Source organism: Poecilia formosa, unplaced genomic scaffold (genome assembly GCF_000485575.1).
Source record: "Poecilia formosa unplaced genomic scaffold, Poecilia_formosa-5.1.2 Scaffold51, whole genome shotgun sequence".
Taxonomy (NCBI): domain Eukaryota; kingdom Metazoa; phylum Chordata; class Actinopteri; order Cyprinodontiformes; family Poeciliidae; genus Poecilia; species Poecilia formosa.
The window spans coordinates 454,390-474,235 of NW_006799990.1; the positions used below are offsets into that span (position 1 = coordinate 454,390).

The window sequence follows — 19,846 nt, forward strand, 5'->3', positions numbered from 1 at the left end:
TGATTGGTTGATTGGTCTCATTTGCATGCAAAGTGCTCTCGGGTACAGCAGGAATCAAGAGAAGCTGCCCTTCGGAAAAGCAGTATTTATAACCCAAAGTGAAACAGAAGTGAAGTGAGCTGTGGTTTAAGTACGTTGATGCTCAGGAGCGTTCAGCCGGCGTATGAATTTCCGTTTCTGTTGCCATCAGCAAATACATTTTTTGCTTGGAGTGGATCTTTGTTCGACACAAACCGTCTTTATGTCATTTTTGCTACAATTTCTTTATACTTTTGTTCTTCAGACTGACTGATAGGGCAGCACTCTTATGTTTTCTTGTGTTTCAAGAGGGATCTTTGAACATTCCTCTTTTTACAATTTGCAAGTATGTCCAGATTCCTCTCTTATCCTCGCTTGCCTTCAGCTCAGCACTCAGGTTTTCTGTAACATGTAGACCTCTGCCGTGAAATAAATATGACTCGTGACGAATTACGTACACATTTTGAATCAATGTCTGCATGTTCCACCGTCATTCCACCGATATTTCAATTTCTGGCCATCAGTACTCATCTAAACTGTTCTTGGTTCTTCAAAGAGTTCTCGATGCCCCACCGTAACAGAGAGCACGTTGAGTTTTACACTGCATGACACTTATTTTTTATTAAAAAATATTATTTCCTCCAATGTGGGATTTCAACAGAAAAGTGAAAACTTATTTAGGTGAACAAATGTAGATAAAAAGAACCCGGCTGCATGGTGATTGAATGTTTACTTAGGAGGAAAAAGTTTCTGCCTTTCCATTCTGCTCCTTTATTAAGAAATTAAGCCAGTTTAGTACTTAAAACAAAAAGCTAACACAAGGAAACAGTTTAACTTCACACGTCCTTTTTATTAAACACACACACACACACAGGAAGTGATCTTTAAAATAGATTTTATTTACCATTTTGTAATTCAACAGTTTACGATATACAGGTGACAGGACTAAGACAGTTCAATGGATTTTGGCCCTAAAGGTTGAAGAACAAGAAAGAACACACATGGTTAGATAAATACACTGACAGATATATATATATATATATATATATATATGATAGAAGGTACCAGAAGAGCTGTGTTCTCTTGTCAACCTCTCATCCATTCCACCAAATGCAACACTGCAATTTCTCTCCGCCGTAACCTTGGAAAACAAATTATTTTTATTTTCTTGTGCTTTTATTTTTTTAAGAAAAAAAATGGAAATTTAAAAAACCCACTGCTTGTTTCTCTAAAGTGCTGCAGTATGAATATGCTCGTATGAACAGTAGTAAGAAATTCACGAGGTAATGTTCTGTTGTCAGAAAGTCACAGTTTAGAGTTTTTCTGTTTGTTTGTCTGCTCAAGAAAAACAAAAATAAAATCCTACGTTTGTTTATGTTTCATCACCATCGGTATTTGTGGAGAGAGGATGTAAGAGATTACTTATTAGTAACTGGATCAATTCTGCTTTTCTGTATAAGTAGTTTAGGATATTTGGAACAGTGGAGCAACCAAGCCTGTCACAATCAGAAAGAAATACAGAAATAATTCAGTCCTTATGCAAAGTAAAAAAAAAAAATGCAAGAAAAAGAGCTTTAGATAATTATGTTGGCATATGACGTGGCATGAAGTGGAATAAATAATCAGTAATCATCCCTACTCTTTTGCTTTTATTTACTCACTTCCGTACTTTTGCATGTTTATTTCTATACTGGTTTATTCTTATTGATTTCATTTTCCCAAATGTTTCCAATATTGTGCTTTACTTTGTCAGAAAGCTGACACTTTTAGATTCAGATTTTTAAAATTCTTTACTCTTTTTCTCATTTTAAATGTTTTTTTAACTTAATTGACTGTTACAAACAAAAAGACTTTAATAAAAGACTATTAAAAAAGCTGGGGGAAAAAAAATCAAAGAAAAGCAATACAAAGCTGAATATGTCCTTATATAAGTAAGTAATAATGCAAGAAAATACATAAACGAAAATTTAGAAGGATAAAATAAGTAAACTAGAGCAGTTAAAAATTAAAATACAAATGTCAGTTTAGTCCATATTGCCAGGATAATCGTTAAAAGTCTTTTATCATTTGTTGGTGGTTTTGCGGTCAAACCAGTTCAGTTTATTTCTGCATTTACTCTCGATCGTGGCAAACGTGACTCTCCGTGTTGAACACATGACGGTTTACATTTCCGATACGTTACATCTCAGATCATTTGACTGCAATGTTACCAAGGAGATAACATTTCCCGACTACAACACGCACAGAAACGCGAAGGTGAGTTCTGAGAGCGGCTCCGGCTTCGGTTGGAGAGAGATTTTGGTGTTTATTTTCTGCTTTTCATCACAATTACATGGACAGAAACAGCCAGACGCCTCACAACTAAGGCGGCCGCACACTAACACCAAGGGAAACATTGAAATACTGTTGGCACTGCACAGCGTTAAAACAGCTTACAGATCTAATACTGTTAAGGAAAAAAAATCAACAAAAGCATTGTGATGCACATGTCTGCGCCAGAGCTCCATTCTTTTGTAGTTCAAGTTTCAATCCAAAGCTTTTTCGTTTGGCAATGCTTTTTTAATATCAGCTGGCTTTTTTTTTTTAAACTTCCATGGGAACAGCTTCAAATACAAAGTGTCATGAAAGACGAATAAACAATTCCTAAAATACGAAGATAACAACAGTCTTCTCTCTCAACTTCTAGTACAAAACCTGTTAATTTCTCCTTTTTTTTTTCCTCTAACGGTTTTCACTGGGTCTTAGTAGAATAGCACAGAGCTAATTCTTGTGGATTACGGGGCACATGGACATCGACGCTGACAGCAGCCTGCTCTACATGCAGGTTTCTGCAGCGAGAGCTAATCTATTACACATGTAGTACATAATACACCTGACATCGTCTACTTTACACTACCAGAAACATGACAAGTGAAAGTCAGTCAAAGCCCGCTCTCCCTCGGATCCACGGAAACACAAACCCGCCCGCACCGAAGCAAGAGCAAACACAAACACAGTCTGATTATGTTGTTTCTTTTTTTTTTTTTTTACATTATTGTACAATAGCAGGAGGAGATGAGGGTCCAGCAGAGTTAGTAAGGGGGTCGGTATATATGGCGGTCACACGAAGACAGGCAGACAAACAAACAGGACGAAGCCTGAGCTACATGTTTCCCACTAGATACTGAGCAGAATACCTTCTTCTTTCATCTTTCAGCAAGCAAAATCCTATTTTTCATTTAGTTATTTTAATTTAGTGAAGCTAATCAAGAGATTTAGAAAGAGGATGATACTTCCTGCTTTTGTTTTGCCTTAATATTAAAAAAAAACGTAGTAAAATACCCCTTATGACTGGAATGATTGGTGTTAAAATATCCACAGTTGTTCGATCTAGGAGATTAGCCAGGACGCATTTCTCTAAGCTTTTCTGTACAAAAGGCTGGATCACAATGTGTGCTTGTTTCAGAATGTCCATGGTGCTTCTTTGCATTTAATTATGTGCTCTTATTTCCCTTATTGTTGCTCTATTAACACGCTTCTTTTTTTTTTCTGTTTGGGCATCTTGGTCTTGTGTTTCTCTCCCTCTATTTAAATATTGTCAGCATTACTCCATCTTGTGGTCTGTTGGAGTAACTGCATTCCCAAATTAAAAACTATCCTTGTGTGCAAATATAGTCCAAGCTTTTGGACGTCTTCCTGTGAAGCAAAACGGTGACTTTCACAGAGAGGTTCACCATTTCTAGATATGCGTTTAGTTGTGCTAGACTCAGCCAAAGATCAAAGTAAATGTTTTTTCTGATAAGAAGATTGTATTAGCCTTGCTTAACTTTGCATAAAGATTAACAGTAGGCACATAATTTGTGTCCAAAACGCCTTTAAAAAATGATCATTCTATATTTTTGCTACGCAAAACTGTTAGCTAGTGTAAGTGTTGCTAGGCTGTCGGTTCAGTTCGACGACGCAGTTTTTTTTAAGTAACAACAAAAATAAAAGAAGTTATAAAAATGGGCCGTTTTGTGATTCTCATGGTATTTAAAACCTTAACCTAAAAATGCCACAGTTTCATGGTATTAATTAAAAAAATGTAAGTATAAGTTTATACCATGGCCTAACCGCTTCATTTAAAACAGAAAAGATCAAATTTTCCTCTCTAAAGAAATACATAAAATAACTTTGATTCTTAATGCATTAACAATATTTATGATATTAATTTAGTTTGATTTTGATACACAGATTTAAGCCATACCATATATAAAACATACCAACTAAGTTTAGCAGTGGTATTTATTTCATGAGAAGAATGTTATAAATTTGTTAGCATTTTGCTCTTTATAGATGGTGGACCTCCAGTTAAAACTGCCTGTTTTTTGTTTTTAGTTTAAGCACCAAATATCTCTTAACAAGCAGAATAATCTGTAAATATGTGAATCCATAAATACTGAACCACAAGCAGGAAAACAGCTAGCTGGTATTAGCCAGCTAGTTAATTAGCTATCTCATTTGATACCTAGCCTGTAGTTGGCTGATTAAAACTTTAAAAAGAGTGAAGGATGGTGTACTTTTAGTTTCTACAACTAAAAGCTGGCTATTTTGTCAGCCAGAAATTTTTCCAGACAATTTGTTGGCCTTACAAGTAAGGGGGAAGTGTAGTAGCTTTTTTTTCCAGCAAGCTAAAAACTGTGCGCCTCTGTGTCAGTTTTTGCTTCATGCAAACTCCAGTCACTAGGAATTTCTTGGGCACTACAAAAAACTTTTTTTTTTTTTTTACTGAATGCCAAACAGTTTTTGGGTTTTTGAACATAATTTTTTTTAATCCTAGGTGTACTTTGAAACCGGCCCATGCATAGTTACAGCAAGGTAGCAAAACGGTTTGAGTTATTTTTGCCTCAGAAGCAGAAATTTAGCTCTGAACTTTTGGTCTCACCTCAGTTGAGACCGTTTCAAATTGTTTTGCAAGTTGTTTTAGGGCAACTTCTATTGGCAAAGCAAGTTAATACTAACATTTCTGTCTCCATTTAAGTACTGAAATGTCACATTCACGTACAGGGATTGTACAGTATTAAGTGCGCTGTGAATTTGTAGGGAATGTTAAAAGTGCAAATTATTTATCCTCGCAATTTAACGTTACATATTAACAGCAGCCAAATCAATTAAATCTGAGGGTGGCTGGGGATCTATGATATTTAATGTAATAAATCCAACTTGAGTATTCTCAATTCAGAGTACAGTACTGCTCAAAAGTGTTACTCGGTAGTAGGTGGTGTCAAAATTTTTGTTACCTAATTTGTTCACTTCTTACTCTAAATTAAGCTAACTGGCAGTGCGATGTTTGCAGCTACTTCCGACCAGGAAGTAGTCTCTTTCTACATAGGAATGTATAATAACTCTGGACTTGAAGTTCAAACATGTTCTCAGCGCTCGCTGAAGCATAACAGTCGTAAAAACGTATGTGTCAACCTGAGGAAACAACGTCACGGTTAATGTAATCTATTAAAAAAAGTGGTCTCTGCTAATGAAACCAAAACCATTTCACCATGCGGAGTCACAAAATGGCTTTGTAAAGTTTCTGACGTAGAGATGTGTGGATGGGGTATATTTATAAGTCCCACGAGGGTCGGTTCTGCCTTTATAAACGCCACGCGACTCGCCGCTGAACCGGACATTAAACACTCAGCCCACGACCTGCATCAGAAAGAGGTCTCTCCAGTCCAAGAAGAGGAAACCAGGTAAACATGGTTAATCACAAATCTATAGCTTTAACGTTTTGTACAAAATAAACATATACCGTCTTTATTATTATTATTATTATTATTTACTAAGTTACTTTACAATGAGAAGTAAAAAGACGACATCTACAGAGAGAACAATAACCGTCGCAGCTACATAGAAAACTACAGATTTCACTGCAGAGTTTTAGTCCGTTGTCTAACGGGAAACAAGCGGCATCTCTCTGCCTTTTGCTTCTCTAACAGCTTGGCTCAGAGCTTGAAAACAAAGAATCTCGTAATACACTTAAGGGTTCCGCAGACGCCAAAGGACCAACACGTACCGCGTCGGTTTCTAAATCGTAACATGTGCCACACCCATGTAACTCAGGTTGCATGCCAGACGGGGGCAGACGACTATAGTACACGGGTTTTCCTTCAGAGACCACATCCTAAGACGCACTTCACTCAAAAACAATGCCTGGAAGACTTAAGAAGAGATGGCACTTCAGTTTGTATTCTGAGAGTTGCATCCACTCGCTTTGCGTGCATATGTGGGTGTTTTCAGACAGCGAGTAAAATTCGGTGGTTTTAGTACCTGTAACAGTTTCCACAGGCAGGGGGCCGCAGAGTTTACCTTCACTTGGACCCTGAGAAATGGGGCAATAGGACCTCTTCTATCAAAAATGAAGCAAAAATGCTTGTGAGAATGAAAAGACAGCGTTACAGTACAATTCAGTGTTATTATATATATATTTTTTTAAATCTAAGCAGCTTTAGTGAAAAACAAAGTAACTACTGGGGAAATTCCCGCAGAAGATCAGTCTCAAGTGCCGTTCATATTCTTGGGTGCAGTTAAATATTTGTGCTCTGTGTGGTTCATTTGAAGAATAAGCAGCATAAGAAAACAAGAGGCTTAGTCCTAAACTGAAATCAACTAAGTCTGAGGTCACTGTGTGCTGTGGAAAATGCTGTATTTAGAGTCTATGTACGGAAGGCCAAACCTGCCATAGTCAGTGAGAACAGAAATCAGATAAATGGTTCAATAGAGCAATTAATGGACTGAAAAAATCCAACAAAAATGATTGAGATATTTGAATTTTTTTTTACAGCATAATAAAATGGCTAAAAAAAAAAAAGGTTGAGTAATAATTCATGTTATCATCCCTCCTTTTTATTTGGAGAATTTTCACTTCATGCTTATTTTCTTAGTTATTTATTCCTTAGACATGCTTATTATTGTTTATTTAATTTCAAAAGATTCACTTTTCATTGATAACTTGTTTTTTTTTTTAATCACTGGTCACTGTCAAAAAAAGTAAAAAAAAAAAAAGGAAATAAATGATCGTATGCCAATGATAAATCTTTGAAGAACAAAATTGGTTGACATATACTTAAAAAAAATGTAATCATATTCAACACTTTAGAGAGAAAAAATAAATGCATGTAACAAGTAAATGAAATGAAAAATGAAAACAATGCATAAGTGTGTAAATGAATATATTTGTAACAATTAAATAAAATGATCTGAATTATTACAAATATTTAATATTTTGACAGCTAAAAAAATCCTATTTATGTGACTTTTTACGCCATCATAGATTTGTTGCCATATTAGTTGATTTACTGGGCCATTTCTTTCTTTCTGTTTGAGTAAAGCAGGTTCGATCCTTCACGTCTCCTAGCGCGATTCTGTGTGTCCGCCTCTTTTTCTAGCGCGATTCTGTGTGTCCGCCTCTTTTTCTAGCGCGATTCTGTGTGTCCGCCTCTTTTTCTGGCTGCAGAACGAAGCTCATTTCCATTTTTTCCGTGTCAGATGCCAGTGCCGACACGGTTCGCTGTTCCCCCCCCAACCCCCCTCTATGCTACAGCACCACATCAGGTCTCCGGCTGTCCGACAGCCGCCACTGCGAAGCCGTCCGTCCCGAACGAACATGGCCGACCGAAGTCCAGAGAACGGCGCGCTTCTCTTTGTGACTGCATGCACGAAACGAGCACATGCAGCTCCACGATCTACTGTACCTCTAACTGCTGATGATGAGGATGACATTTACAAGTTTTACACCACAAAAAAAAAAGAAAAAAAAGAAAAAAAAATGAAAGGAAAGGAAGAACAAACTTCATTGTTAAATCATGCGGAACAAATTAATAACTCACTCCCGGCACACATAAACGCACGCTAACACGCTCGTAGCACACATGCAGACCGTTTGGAAGATGACACCAAATTCCTTGATCCTTTCATTATTTTTTTTCTTCTTCTTCGTTTGTCTAGAGATAACACGCAGACAGATAGAAGAGGTTAGGATAGATATAATAAGCCCTTACAATATGTAAAGGTCTCCAGCGAATGGGATCTCCCCCACAGAAGACTGCGGGAAAGTAGGGTGAGGATGGAGGAGAAGTGAGGAGAAGGGAGGAAGAGAAGGAGGAGACGGTGGCCCAGTAGCACTGACAGAGAGAGGCGGCGTCTATGCACTGGGGTTGGGGTTGTTGTGTGTGTTGGTGGAGCCGTTGCTTCCCTGGATGGTGAGGCTGATCTCATCTTTCTTCTCCGTCTCCTTTGCTTTCTCCTCCTCCTTGTGCTCTTCTCTTAGCTCCTCCTTCTCCTTCTCTTTCTCTTTCTCTTTCTCCTTCTCCTTCTCCTTCAGGGGCCGGGCCTCGATGGTCTCAGCGGGGGCCGCTGGGGCGTAGCGGCCTGTTCTGTGCTCGGCCAGGGCCGGGCCCCACTTTGGATGCGCTTGGCAGGCGTGCTTCAACCGCTGGGAGGAAAAAAAGGTGGAGAGGGAGGGACGTAAACGACAAACGTCAAGCTGGAACCAGAAACTGTAACGCAACAGACCAACACAAAATAGTCTACAATCGAGAACAGTAAGGAGAGCGACAGATTGTAGCTTTGTCTTTTTTCCACTTTTACTCCGATACCCCGTCTATGTACGCTGACAGCTGACATATTACCGTTTTCTTAGGTATAAAAATCCAAAAACAACATTTCTTATTCCTTTCACAGGTTACTTTATGTTGGCCTATGGCACATAGAATTGCGCTAAAATTTTTAGAAGTTGGGAAGAGTTTGAAGAGTGCAAAAGATTTTGCAGAGGGCTTTACCTTAGGTTTTGTTGAGCACATTTTATTCTTACTTTTAAAAAGCAGACTCTAAATTAAAACCTGTTTTCCAGCCATGTTACATCACTATTCAGGAAAAGACTCTTCTGGCCTCTCCGGCAATAACTTTGGCTTTCTGTTGTCATCAACACACCAAGCTGATGCACTTGAAGATCACAGCAATCCCCCCAAGCAAAAAAAAACTTTTTATTTGGCTAATTCTGGATTGCAAAACCTCTGCAGCTACAAGGCATCACACGGCACCAAAACAGCTAGTTATTTATTTATTTATTTTTACTTTAAATTGTTTATTTCCGTTTACTTTTTGCTTTGCAAATTATAACATTTTAGGTTTGACAACTTTCCTATTGAAGCTGAAGAAAACAGCACTCAGATGACTTTTACAAACGTATTAACTTGAAAAACGATGTTTTTTTTGTGTTATTTATTTATGTTTGAGCACAGGTTTCATACTGTACCTCTCTGAAGGTGGCCCCTGGGGACCTGGAAATCTTGTACAGGCCATAAATGGGTATGCAGATCACTGAGGACAGGGCCATGGCGAAGCCGATAGCCAGGGACCAGCCGGGATACACGTAGTCATTGTAAGTGATGGGCTTGTACTGGATGACCGTGAAGATCAGGATGAACTGCAGACACACGGAAAGAAAAACATCAAACACAACGTCTTATAGCAGCACCTTTACATTTCAGGCAGTTTTAGAGAAATGTAACATAAACTGCACATGAATGTTTTTTTTTTTTTGGTAAAATGTCCTTAGGAATATATACACACACAATTACATATTTGGCCAATATGACTTTTCATTTGGATTTATTAGTGCAAGAACTTTACCATTCAATTGATTTTCAGCTTTAGTGGCTGAAAACGTATCGAACACTTGATGCTCATTCAATACTTTCTAGAAAAGCCTTTGTTGGTATCAACAGCTTCAAGACGGCTCCTGCACTCTCACAAATATTTAACCCTAGCTTTTAAGATTTATGTCATTTCATCACATAACATTAAAAATAGTTAACCTATTTTAGATCATTTTAATACAATCAAATAAACTTTACATAAGTGTAATAAAGCCTATTTATTTTAATCACATAATCCTTAGGGTTATGTATTATATTCAGCCAATTTTTGATCACTCAAAGCATTTCACACTAGAATCACAAACACCCACTGATACGTGGCAAAGGGAAGCTGGAATCGAACCCACAACCTTCCAATCAGAAAGCAACTACGCTACCCATAAAGCCACTGTGGCACATTCATCATGTAGACCTGAGTGTTGGGGAAAGTACATCCTCTTCTTCTTTTACTGACTTAAGACAGGTGGCTGCCAACTTAAAGGGACTTTACTGCCACCTTCTGGTGAAGGACATTGTGTTTGATTCCCCATTTCACTTCAATGAAAACCATTCACCTAAAGTTTAAATACCAGAATCCTGCTTGTTTTACAACTTCAATAATTTAGACTTTGTTAGTATAACTCCTAACCCTGTCCTGTGAAAAAATGTGACGCATTCAATACCTCAATAGTTATTTCACCCGCTGTGGAACACAAAAACACACAAGAACAAACAAAACAAAGCATTTCATTCTCTCGCAGCACGCAGGAAGTTAAAAATCACAAACCCACAACACCCGAGGTCAGAGGAAGTTTTAACGTGGCGTTTGTAGCCGGGGCATCCTATTATGCGGGTGAAATGCGAAAGAGAACAAAAGTGCCCAAGATGTGACCAGTAATCCACAACAATACATTTCTCAGCTGACAGAGTGGGAATGAAAGGACTAATTTGGCTGTTTGGGAAATACTACTGACTATAGCTCCAAGCTTTGAGAGATTTGGACTGCAAAGAAAAGCAGAGAGCGAGGAGATTAGCCGGAATGTAGGTCAGGTCCCCAACAACTGGTCAACAAGTCAGGAAACGCTTTTCCCTCTCTCTCTCTCTCTCTCTCTCTCTCTCTTTCTCTCTCTCTCTCTCTCTCTCTTTTTTTTTTAAACATCCACTCTACTGAACCACAACGTTCCTGGCTTCACATCACTGTGTGTGTGTGTGTGTGTGTGTGTGTGCGCGCGCGTTTGTTTGTAATACCTTGTGGGGACGATTTTCCTGACATATACTACGTTGTGGGGACCAATTGCTCCTTGTGGGGACCGGAGCCTGGTCCCCACAAGGGGAAACCCTGTTTTTGGGTCAGGGGTCAGAGTTAGGGCTAAGGTATGAATTGAGTTTTGGTTAGGGTTAGGGTTAGGTATGTGATGGGTAGGGTTAGGAAAAGGGTAAAGGTAAGGTTTAGGCTGTAGAAATGAATGGAAGTCAATGGAAAGTCCCCACAAAGATAGCAACACAAACGTGTGTGTGAACTTACAGAGATAATGACAGGTGAGATGAATCTCCAGCAGACTTTGAAGAAGAGAGGAGGAGGGAAGCCCAGCATCATCTCAACATCCTTGAAGTAGTTCCTGTGACCTGGAAAGAAGAGGAAAGAAATGTTCATCCGGGAAGACAAGTCTTACAAAGACTCCTATCCTTTATCCTTTTTTTTTTTTTTTTAACAAAACTGTTAGCATCTATTTGTGTGATTTTTTTTTAGGTTATTCAGGGAACAAAATCTTGATGCATCGGTCCTTTTTTCCCCCCCTGCCTGTTGATACTCTGTCTATAACTGATCTATATTCCTCAAAGCGTTTCAAACCCCCGGTGCCTTCGCTCAGAATAACAACGACTCTCCTCACACTCCTGCTCAGCTCGGCTGACAGGTTTAGTGGAATCACAGTCCTAATTAGAGGGGAAATGCCCCCGCTGGAAACCGGTGGCGGATGAGTCATCTTTAAAAACAGCCAAACGGTGACTGCAGGTTAATTTACGCGAACAGGGGCTCTGATGAGGCGATTAATTGCTTCAGTGTCGCTACAACTCGTGAAATTCTGACATTTGGCGTTTTAATTAAAAGACGGCGCGTGTCATTTGGTTCGGTCTGATTAGGGAGAAAAATACCAGAAATCTGGGATGTTTAAACAGGACTCATCAATTCACGAGTTGGAACTATTTTTTGTTTTTTTATATATGTGTGTGTGTGTGTGTGTGTGTGTGCCCAGTTAGAGCTTTCATTCCAGGAATCACATTATTGTTCATGGTCAAAATTACAATGAGGAGTCAGACTTTTGGGACTTTGCTGTCTGTGTGCTTTAAGCAGAAAAGAGAATGCTTCACTGGCTTCTTTGTTGTATAGTCCTCTCTTGCAACTTCAACATACGCGGCTCTGTTCTTATTATTAGGATAGAGTGTCTTGCAAAAGTATTTTTACACCTTGAACTTCCTCCCACTTGAACAACAAACAATGTGTTTTGCATCCAGGGCAAAACGTTCAGATTTGGACTTAGGGGACTAGAGCAGCTTCTTAAAAATGTTTGCTGTGTTCTCCTACATGGCCTGTAGCAACAACAACAAAAAAATATATATATATATATAATTTTTCGTCCAGCTTTAGATTTCTGCAGCTCCTCCAGACTTATCATGAATTTCTTAGAAACTTTGATAACACTTTATTTGATGGGGTGTGAATAATAATGTCATAATCGTGATAAAACGCCTGTTATGAACATTAAGGAGTCTTCATGTTTACTACTGCTGCTGTGAAGTGTCATTCAGTAAATAATGGACTTTTAATGCGTGTTTTAGTACAACGTTCCATTAAAAGTGTCATTATTTATAATGACACAAATGAGACTGTATGACAACGGTCAGACATTCCTCAAGACTCCTTCATGTTCGTAACTGGAGTTATGTTATCTTAATGAGCCAATTTATCCAAAATTGGAAAATTTATATTACGTCACTTTTCCAATTTGTGTAACACTAGGACAGATTAGCAGTGGATTTTCAGATTGCTACGATATTGTCAGATATATTGCGTATTGTGGTAAATCTCTAATATAACAACTAAGGATTTAATTTACAATTAAACTTAAAATAATATATAGTTTTCTGCTGAAATAATTTAGAAGTCCACCGAACTACAAAAACAAAAACATAAAATACACTGGACATTTTAACAGTATGACCTTATATATGCGATATGCGATAAACTGGATCGTTTAATGCTTTTGCTTGTGCTGACGCGTTCTCATCTGTTCTGAAACGTGAGACCTGAGTAGCAACGATTAGCTTAGCATAACTAAATAAAAGAGAAAACTTGTCTGTTGGTTTGCATAACAAACAAACAAAACTATTGCTAATAGTAACATGCTGGATAGTATCAGTTAGACTGTCTCAATACTTACCATAGATATACATGATGCAGATACACATGATGCAGGAGATGATGACCAGAGAGAAACTGGCAGCATAGTTGTCCATCAGCAACAACCAATAGATTCCTGCCTGCAAGCAACAAAAAAAAAAAAGAGACTTTGCTAAAACGCGCTTCAAACAGGAGAAAACGTTTAAACACGGCGGCAGCGGCGGCAGCGGCAGCAGGTCTCACCTGCGTGGTGAGCGGGACGCCCAGCAGGAAACCCACAACAGCCACTGAGAGCGTGACCACGGTCTTGTTTCTGATAATCCAGTCTGTGCCGATCTCGTCCACGATGGCTGTCACCAGCGTCTCCAGCAGGCAGAACTGTCGCAAAAAAAAAAATAAATAAATAAATAAAAAATACAAGAACAAGGTTTAGGGAGTGAGTTCAAACAGTGGATTAGAAGTGGAAAAGCTCTTGCTCAAATTCATCCCCAACATACTGAGAGTAGATCAAACTGATCCTTGACAGTTCATGGACACACGCTGGCATTTCCTGAGCGGAAGAATGTCGTTCAAACGTTGACATATTGGTGGGGGAATAATGTTAATGTTGAATATGTGAGTTTGACTATGGAGATTTATAATACCAGCATTTTGTCTACCTGAGAAAAACCTGATTGTAAGCTCTAAATGTATAAAAAAAATACTTAAGAAAACCAACTTTATTAAAAATGTATGTTTATATATCCTAATTTGTGCTCAAAATATCACAATTATGAGTTTAATAATTGTAAAAAATAATAATAATTTTCTAAATCCAATTAAAGAATAACATATGATTAACATTATAAGAATCAGTGCAGTCTCGTGTTTTCACATAAATCAAATAAATAATGTTTCAGGATTTTCCAGTTAAACCATCAGTGAAGAAGTTAGTGATGTTGTAAAACTAGTCGTAAAACTGGACAGCAATCCAATATAAAACCGTAAACTATTTGGTTTTGTAAAAATAAATAACATATTTTCTATTCTGTTAAAGTTCCAACTTCCACTGATAAAAAAAAACTGAACTGAAATCTATATAAACTAAGATCTACATTTGGTCTTAGCTCTTGTTCTATCTTTCCCATTTTGAAAGAGACTTTATGTCACCTTATATTTATTTTAATAATCATAAAAAAATAAATGAGTGAAAACAGACACTGTTGTTAAGTTTGTACAAGGAAAGGTTCTGCAAATGCTTTAAGCCAAAGTAAAGCTTTTAAAAAGAAAAATGGGACTCAAACTAAAACACTAATCTGCTGGTTTACCAGTGTTGTCGTCAACTCCGTCGTTACCTTTCAGTACCCTCTGTTTAAGTTTCATGTTTTCATATTTCAATAATAATAATAAAAAAACCTCAGCCTGTTCTCACCTGGGTTCCCAGCCCCAGGAGGATGAGCATGAAGAAGAACAGCAGCGACCACAGAGGTGAGATCGGCAGCAGAGTGAGGGCTTCGGGGTACGCCACGAAGGCCAGGCCGGGTCCGTGATCAGCCACTTCGGACACCGGAACGTTCAGGTTGTGTGCCATGAAGCCCAGGATGGAGAAAATGACGAAGCCGGCGTACACACTGGTGGCACAGTTAGTTATGCTGATGATGATGCTGTCTCTGTGTGTCGGAAAAGGAAGGGAAAGACGCAGAGACTTTGGTACATGTTGTTCTGATGGTAATGACACTACTTGCAGTTCAGTGTACATTAAGGGTGAATCAATCAAATTGTCTTGTTTGGTTGTAAAACTAATACAAAACAACAAGAGAAGCTCCGAATTGTCCAATAATTTTTCCTTTTTCCTTGAATGGATCAAATCGAACAACTTTCACCACTTTTAATCTACAAAGCTTTTGCTTTGATGAACTTTTTGAGTCGAATCAAAAACTGATAGCTGATAAGGCCTGATTTGTGCATACCCTTGGAAAAAGATTTGGAGTAGAAATGCATAATGTTGGAGTCGATATAGCCGATATGCTGATATACTAAAACTCATTTGATACCAATACCGATATTTTTTTCCTAAACCTACTTACTGAAACTGTTTGTTTTTTTTCTGCTGTGGAATTAAAATATTGCATTATCTGTCAATTTAGCCTGCTACCAAATGCAAATGCTAAAAAGGAGTCTGAAAATGATGTAAGACTTTCATCTTGCATTATGTTTAATGTCAACACTCAAGCAGTGCATATTTGACGTTATGTTGTGCTGCAGGCACCGTTGTTATGCCTTTTATATCGGTGCTTCTTTTGACAGAATGGCCGATGTCCAATATTCAATTTTACAGCTAATATCAGCCATACCGATACCGTGCCAGCTGAGCTGGTAGGTATCGATTATAACTTTTTAAGTCTGACAATTCTTTAATCCTAAATGCCAGAGTTGAGTTTACTCTGTGGAAAGATTGTACACGTAGTGAGATGAAACGAGTCAGGATGGACGCCTGGTGACAGCTCACTGACTGCTTCTTCTTTTCATCCATTCTCTGTGTTGCATTTACTCAAACTTTCCAGTAGTTCAGGTCCAAAAGGGGAATTGAGCTTTTTTTTCCCTTCTATTTTCCGCTAAAGTTATTGAGGAGGATGTCTTTCAGAACATAAATGCCTGTTTTTTTGTTTGTTTTTTATCTCCCCCCCCTGCGACTGCTCTCTCCTTCACTTTGCACTTCTGCTCATGTGCTGACTGGTGGTGTTAAAGGAGAGCAGTATGTGTCTCTACGGGGCCTGTGCTGCAGAACAGAAGCTCGTTGGCACCTCCGTGCAGCTGCCTGGGCAGATAATGCTATCTCAAGCTGCTAGAGGAGGAACAAATTATATCTTCAACCTTCCTCTTTGCCCTCTGGAGCCTCTTGGCACCATCACTGTCAACATGTGGGGACAACCTTTGGAAATAAATGACAAGTCCGTTCCTTTTATTGCCCATTTCCTATGTTTGAACCTTCTCCAATGCTGTTTGCTCTCTCTCCCCTGTGCAGAGCAAACCGCCTCTAAGCACAGGCTGAAAAGATACCTCGCTCTGTCAAATAGTTTTAAAGTTATTCTAACTTATTGTGGATAGAGCAGAGGCAGGTGGAGTACCCAAAACTCGTACTCAAGTAAAAGTAGCACAACTTTAACATATAATGCATATTTGTAATAATACCTTTTATGAATCATTACCATTCAATTTCATATTTCTGTTGGGCCAGATAAAACACATTTAAGGTTGTGGTTGAAGAGTGACAAAATGTGGAAGAATAAAAAAAATATATTCAAGGTGTATGAATATTTTTACAAGATTAAACATTGATAATAACCAGTGATCCTTTGGTAGAAAAATGATTAATACAAGTATCAGAACGTAAATAATTAAAGTGGGAAGGTCTTATTTTAGAGAGAAAAAACCCTCCAACTTTAAACTAAAAAGCTGAATAAATGCATCCCTTCCCACAATGGTTACCAGAAGCTATATTCCCTGAATTTACATGTTGCCACGGCAACGTCACTAACAACTTAGCGCACAGACCAAAAGAGAAACACTCCAGACTCGTAGAGAAAAGATGCACATGTCACCCTGCATAATGAGGAGAGACGTGGGCCGCCACTTATCGTGTCATCCTCTGCTTCGGTCATTCTTCCACAGTGAAACTCTGAATGGAGAACGTCTACAAATCCTCACATCCATTCTGTCTATGGAGATCCAAAGATGTAGTCTGGTAGTTTTTACGAGTGTCCTTCAGCTAATTAGATGAAATCCTTTTTTTAAATGGAGCTTAGCTGGTTTGCATTATAAAAAGATAAAAAAATTAAAAATACTGCAAAATATTGAAATTTGCTGCTAAGGGTGGACCAGACATTTGTAAGGTTTGTGGGGCAACGGGGCCATGTTGGTTTGGATTTTTTTTTCTCCATTAATAATAAAACACATAAATTTAAAAACTGTCTTATGTGCTTATTTGTGTTGGTTTGATGTTCTGAAATAAGGAAGTGTGACAAACGTGAAAAAAAAAAGTCCGTCAAGAAAGTGGCAAACACTTTTTCACACCATGGTAGGACAACAGCAGATATTTTTCATACTGAGTAGGTGTTTCACTCAGGAAGATGACTGATGTTACACCACCTCCAACCTCCATTTCCTGTTTAAATTATAATCATCTGTAAGTAACGAACCAATTATAGTTATTTTTGGGATGGTAAAAATCCAAGTTCAGCAGGAAACAAGAACCTTCAAAATCCTGAAATGTCCCTTTAACGCAGTTGCAAGTGAATTTTAGTACTTCAGATAAAGTCTCCATGTACCGTTTTTACACTTGTGCTGGACTTTGAATTCATTTTTAAAAAATGACGGCACCACCCCTTCAAATCCCGTTTTTCGTCAGTCTTTACCTGAAACAGTTGTTGTGGAATTTGTTATAAGAAGCCATCGTGATGAGACCGCCCCAGGCACAGCCCAGGGAGTAGAAGATCTGCGAGGCAGCGTCTCCCCATACCTGCAGGGAGAAAACCACAAAGAAACAGAGGCAATGCCAGGAAAAACAAAAATAAAACACCTCAATTTAAAATAAATATTTTACAAGTTAGATCAGTACATACCTTTGCATCAAGAACCTTCTGCCACTGTGGAGTCAGGTAGTACTTAATGCCGTTTATCGCGCCGTCCAACGTGATCCCACGGATGAACAGAATAGTCAAAACGACATAAGGGAACGTGGCTGTGAAATACACCACCTGCACACGGACACAGTCGACACGGAAAGCTGCTGAAACCGGTTTAAATGCTTCACCTTCTAATACGAGAAACGCTGTGAATTTATACTTGCAACCTGACCTTTCCTGAAGACTTCACGCCCCTGATGAGGCAGAGGAACACCACGAACCAGGACACAGCCAGGCAGCCCAGGATGGGGAGGCGGACCTCCCCGAAGTTTCCTATGTCATCGGAGATGTTCAGTACATAGTGCCTGAAAGGAAAAGTCAGCGAATGATCAAATGGTCGACACGTTTCATTTACTATTGCCCAAATCTGACGTTTCTATATTGTAGGATAACAAAGGAAGCTACCACAAATTAGCTGTTCTCCATCCATGTCTTCTCACATTTTGTTACGCAACAACCAGAAACTTCAATGTGTTTATGCACTTTATTTTTACTGACATTTTCTGTTTCTCAACAGAATATTCTGTTTTATTTCCTGGTACTAGGTATGGCTTTCTACCCAGGCCCCTGAGTTAATGTTTATATGTAAACTGGAGCCAGTAGTTTAACATGTTAATTTCAATGAATTAATTACATAGATTTTAACATGTTGAAATGTTTTCAACACAATCATTTTTTTCCCCTTTTTTGCTGGAACCTCTGTATTTGCGTGTTTCTGGTGCTCCTGCAAGCCTGACGGACAAGCAGCGTCCGTTAACAACAGAGAAGTGACTGGGTCCCCAGTGGACCCAGTCACAGTGGACCCAGTCACAGAGAAGTGACTGGGTCCCCAGCGGACCCAGTCACTTCTCTGGGTCCGCTGGGGGTTCGCTTTTGCTTCGAAAAACTTTCTGATGGGACGCTGGAGAAGAATATTGTTGCATGTAAGTTGTGGAAAAAGAAGTTTGGCTAAAATTGCGGCTAAAACCGCATCTCAATACAAAACGCATTGCAGCAACGCAGACGTCCCCAATGCTAACAGTAGCGTCAACAGTACACACTTCTAAAGCAGTGTTTCTTTTACGCTTCTGATGAAAATGTGATTCATTTTGATAAATTAATTAAGTACAGACCCTGCAGTTAACTCTATTAAAACTTTATTTCTTTACTCAACAACGGCCTTCTTGTCTTTATTCTACAAAGGATCTGAAATTAAAATCACATAGATGTATTATTATAGATTACTTATAATGTAAATAAAACTGAGTGCTGGTGAGTCTGAATACAAATCCACAGCCTAACATTTCATACTTTAATTTGCAATTGCAATTTAAAATAATGTGCCACTTTCTGTTTTTCCTTCACATGATTTGTGGCTGTAGCCTGAAGCAGTGGGAAAACATTTCCAAGGGTCTAAATACTTTCGTGAGACGCTGTATGCCACTTGTGCTGATGTTAATCCAACACTGTTCAAATGTTGGCGCACCTTTAGTCACATCTTGTTTAAATATTTGACGGCTGCCCGCAAACACGAGCTGTGTTTAATGCAAGCTTATCTTGCCAGGAGTAATTTCATTTCAACCGGCGTAAATAGAATAATCCTGTAAGGCTCAGTCGCCTGAGCTTAGCTGGTCGGTGTCTTTTACTGTAGTGATGCGTACAGATAAAAGTTGTTCAGTCAGCAAGACGTCTTCGGCATACTAACTGTGTGTTGCTTCGCAAGGCTTTGTGCAATTACATTTGCATAGATGAGAAAGAAAAACACAAATTTCTCTCTCTGCATCAGAAAAAAAAACCTTTGTGATCTTAGTTTGAATTTGCAGCAACTCGATCTTACTTCCAGTACTCCTCGCTGGGGCTGGTCCTCTTGGTCCGGTTGACCACCTCCGTCACCCCAGCTACCAGGCTGGTGGTGGCGTTCACCAGGCTGCCGTTCAGCTGGGCGCCGCTGCCGACCACCCCGCTGCAGTCCGGCGTGTTCCAGGGGTTGTTGCAGTACGTCCAGGGCAGCAGGTTCGTCATGGACATGAAGAAGTAGTAGAAAGCGATGCATATGACCACGTTGTAGTAGATCCCGATGTAGGTGGACACCACCATCATGCCGTAACCAACACCTGAACGGGGAGAGGAGAAAA

The 19,846-nt window shown here is 38.9% G+C and overlaps 1 protein-coding gene across 4 annotated transcripts in view; it reads right to left on the reverse strand.

The window, feature by feature from the left end:
- Positions 1-8,000: 8,000 nt before the first annotated feature.
- Positions 8,001-19,846, reverse strand: part of slc6a9 (solute carrier family 6 member 9) — a 69,518-nt gene continuing 57,672 nt past the window's right edge. For 3 of the 4 annotated variants that reach the window (XM_016671791.1, XM_016671790.1, XM_016671789.1), the window contains 10 exons: positions 19,549-19,825; positions 17,905-18,037; positions 17,670-17,804; positions 17,463-17,566; positions 14,480-14,717; positions 13,312-13,446; positions 13,109-13,208; positions 11,194-11,294; positions 9,287-9,457; positions 8,001-8,464 (listed from right to left, as the gene is read on the reverse strand). In XM_016671791.1, coding sequence (XP_016527277.1) covers positions 8,174-8,464; positions 9,287-9,457; positions 11,194-11,294; positions 13,109-13,208; positions 13,312-13,446; positions 14,480-14,717; positions 17,463-17,566; positions 17,670-17,804; positions 17,905-18,037; positions 19,549-19,825 — 1,685 coding nt within the window. In that variant the 3' untranslated portion in view covers positions 8,001-8,173. The remainder of the gene's footprint in view (positions 8,465-9,286; positions 9,458-11,193; positions 11,295-13,108; positions 13,209-13,311; positions 13,447-14,479; positions 14,718-17,462; positions 17,567-17,669; positions 17,805-17,904; positions 18,038-19,548; positions 19,826-19,846) is intronic. The other variant, XM_016671792.1, reaches the window with a different exon arrangement.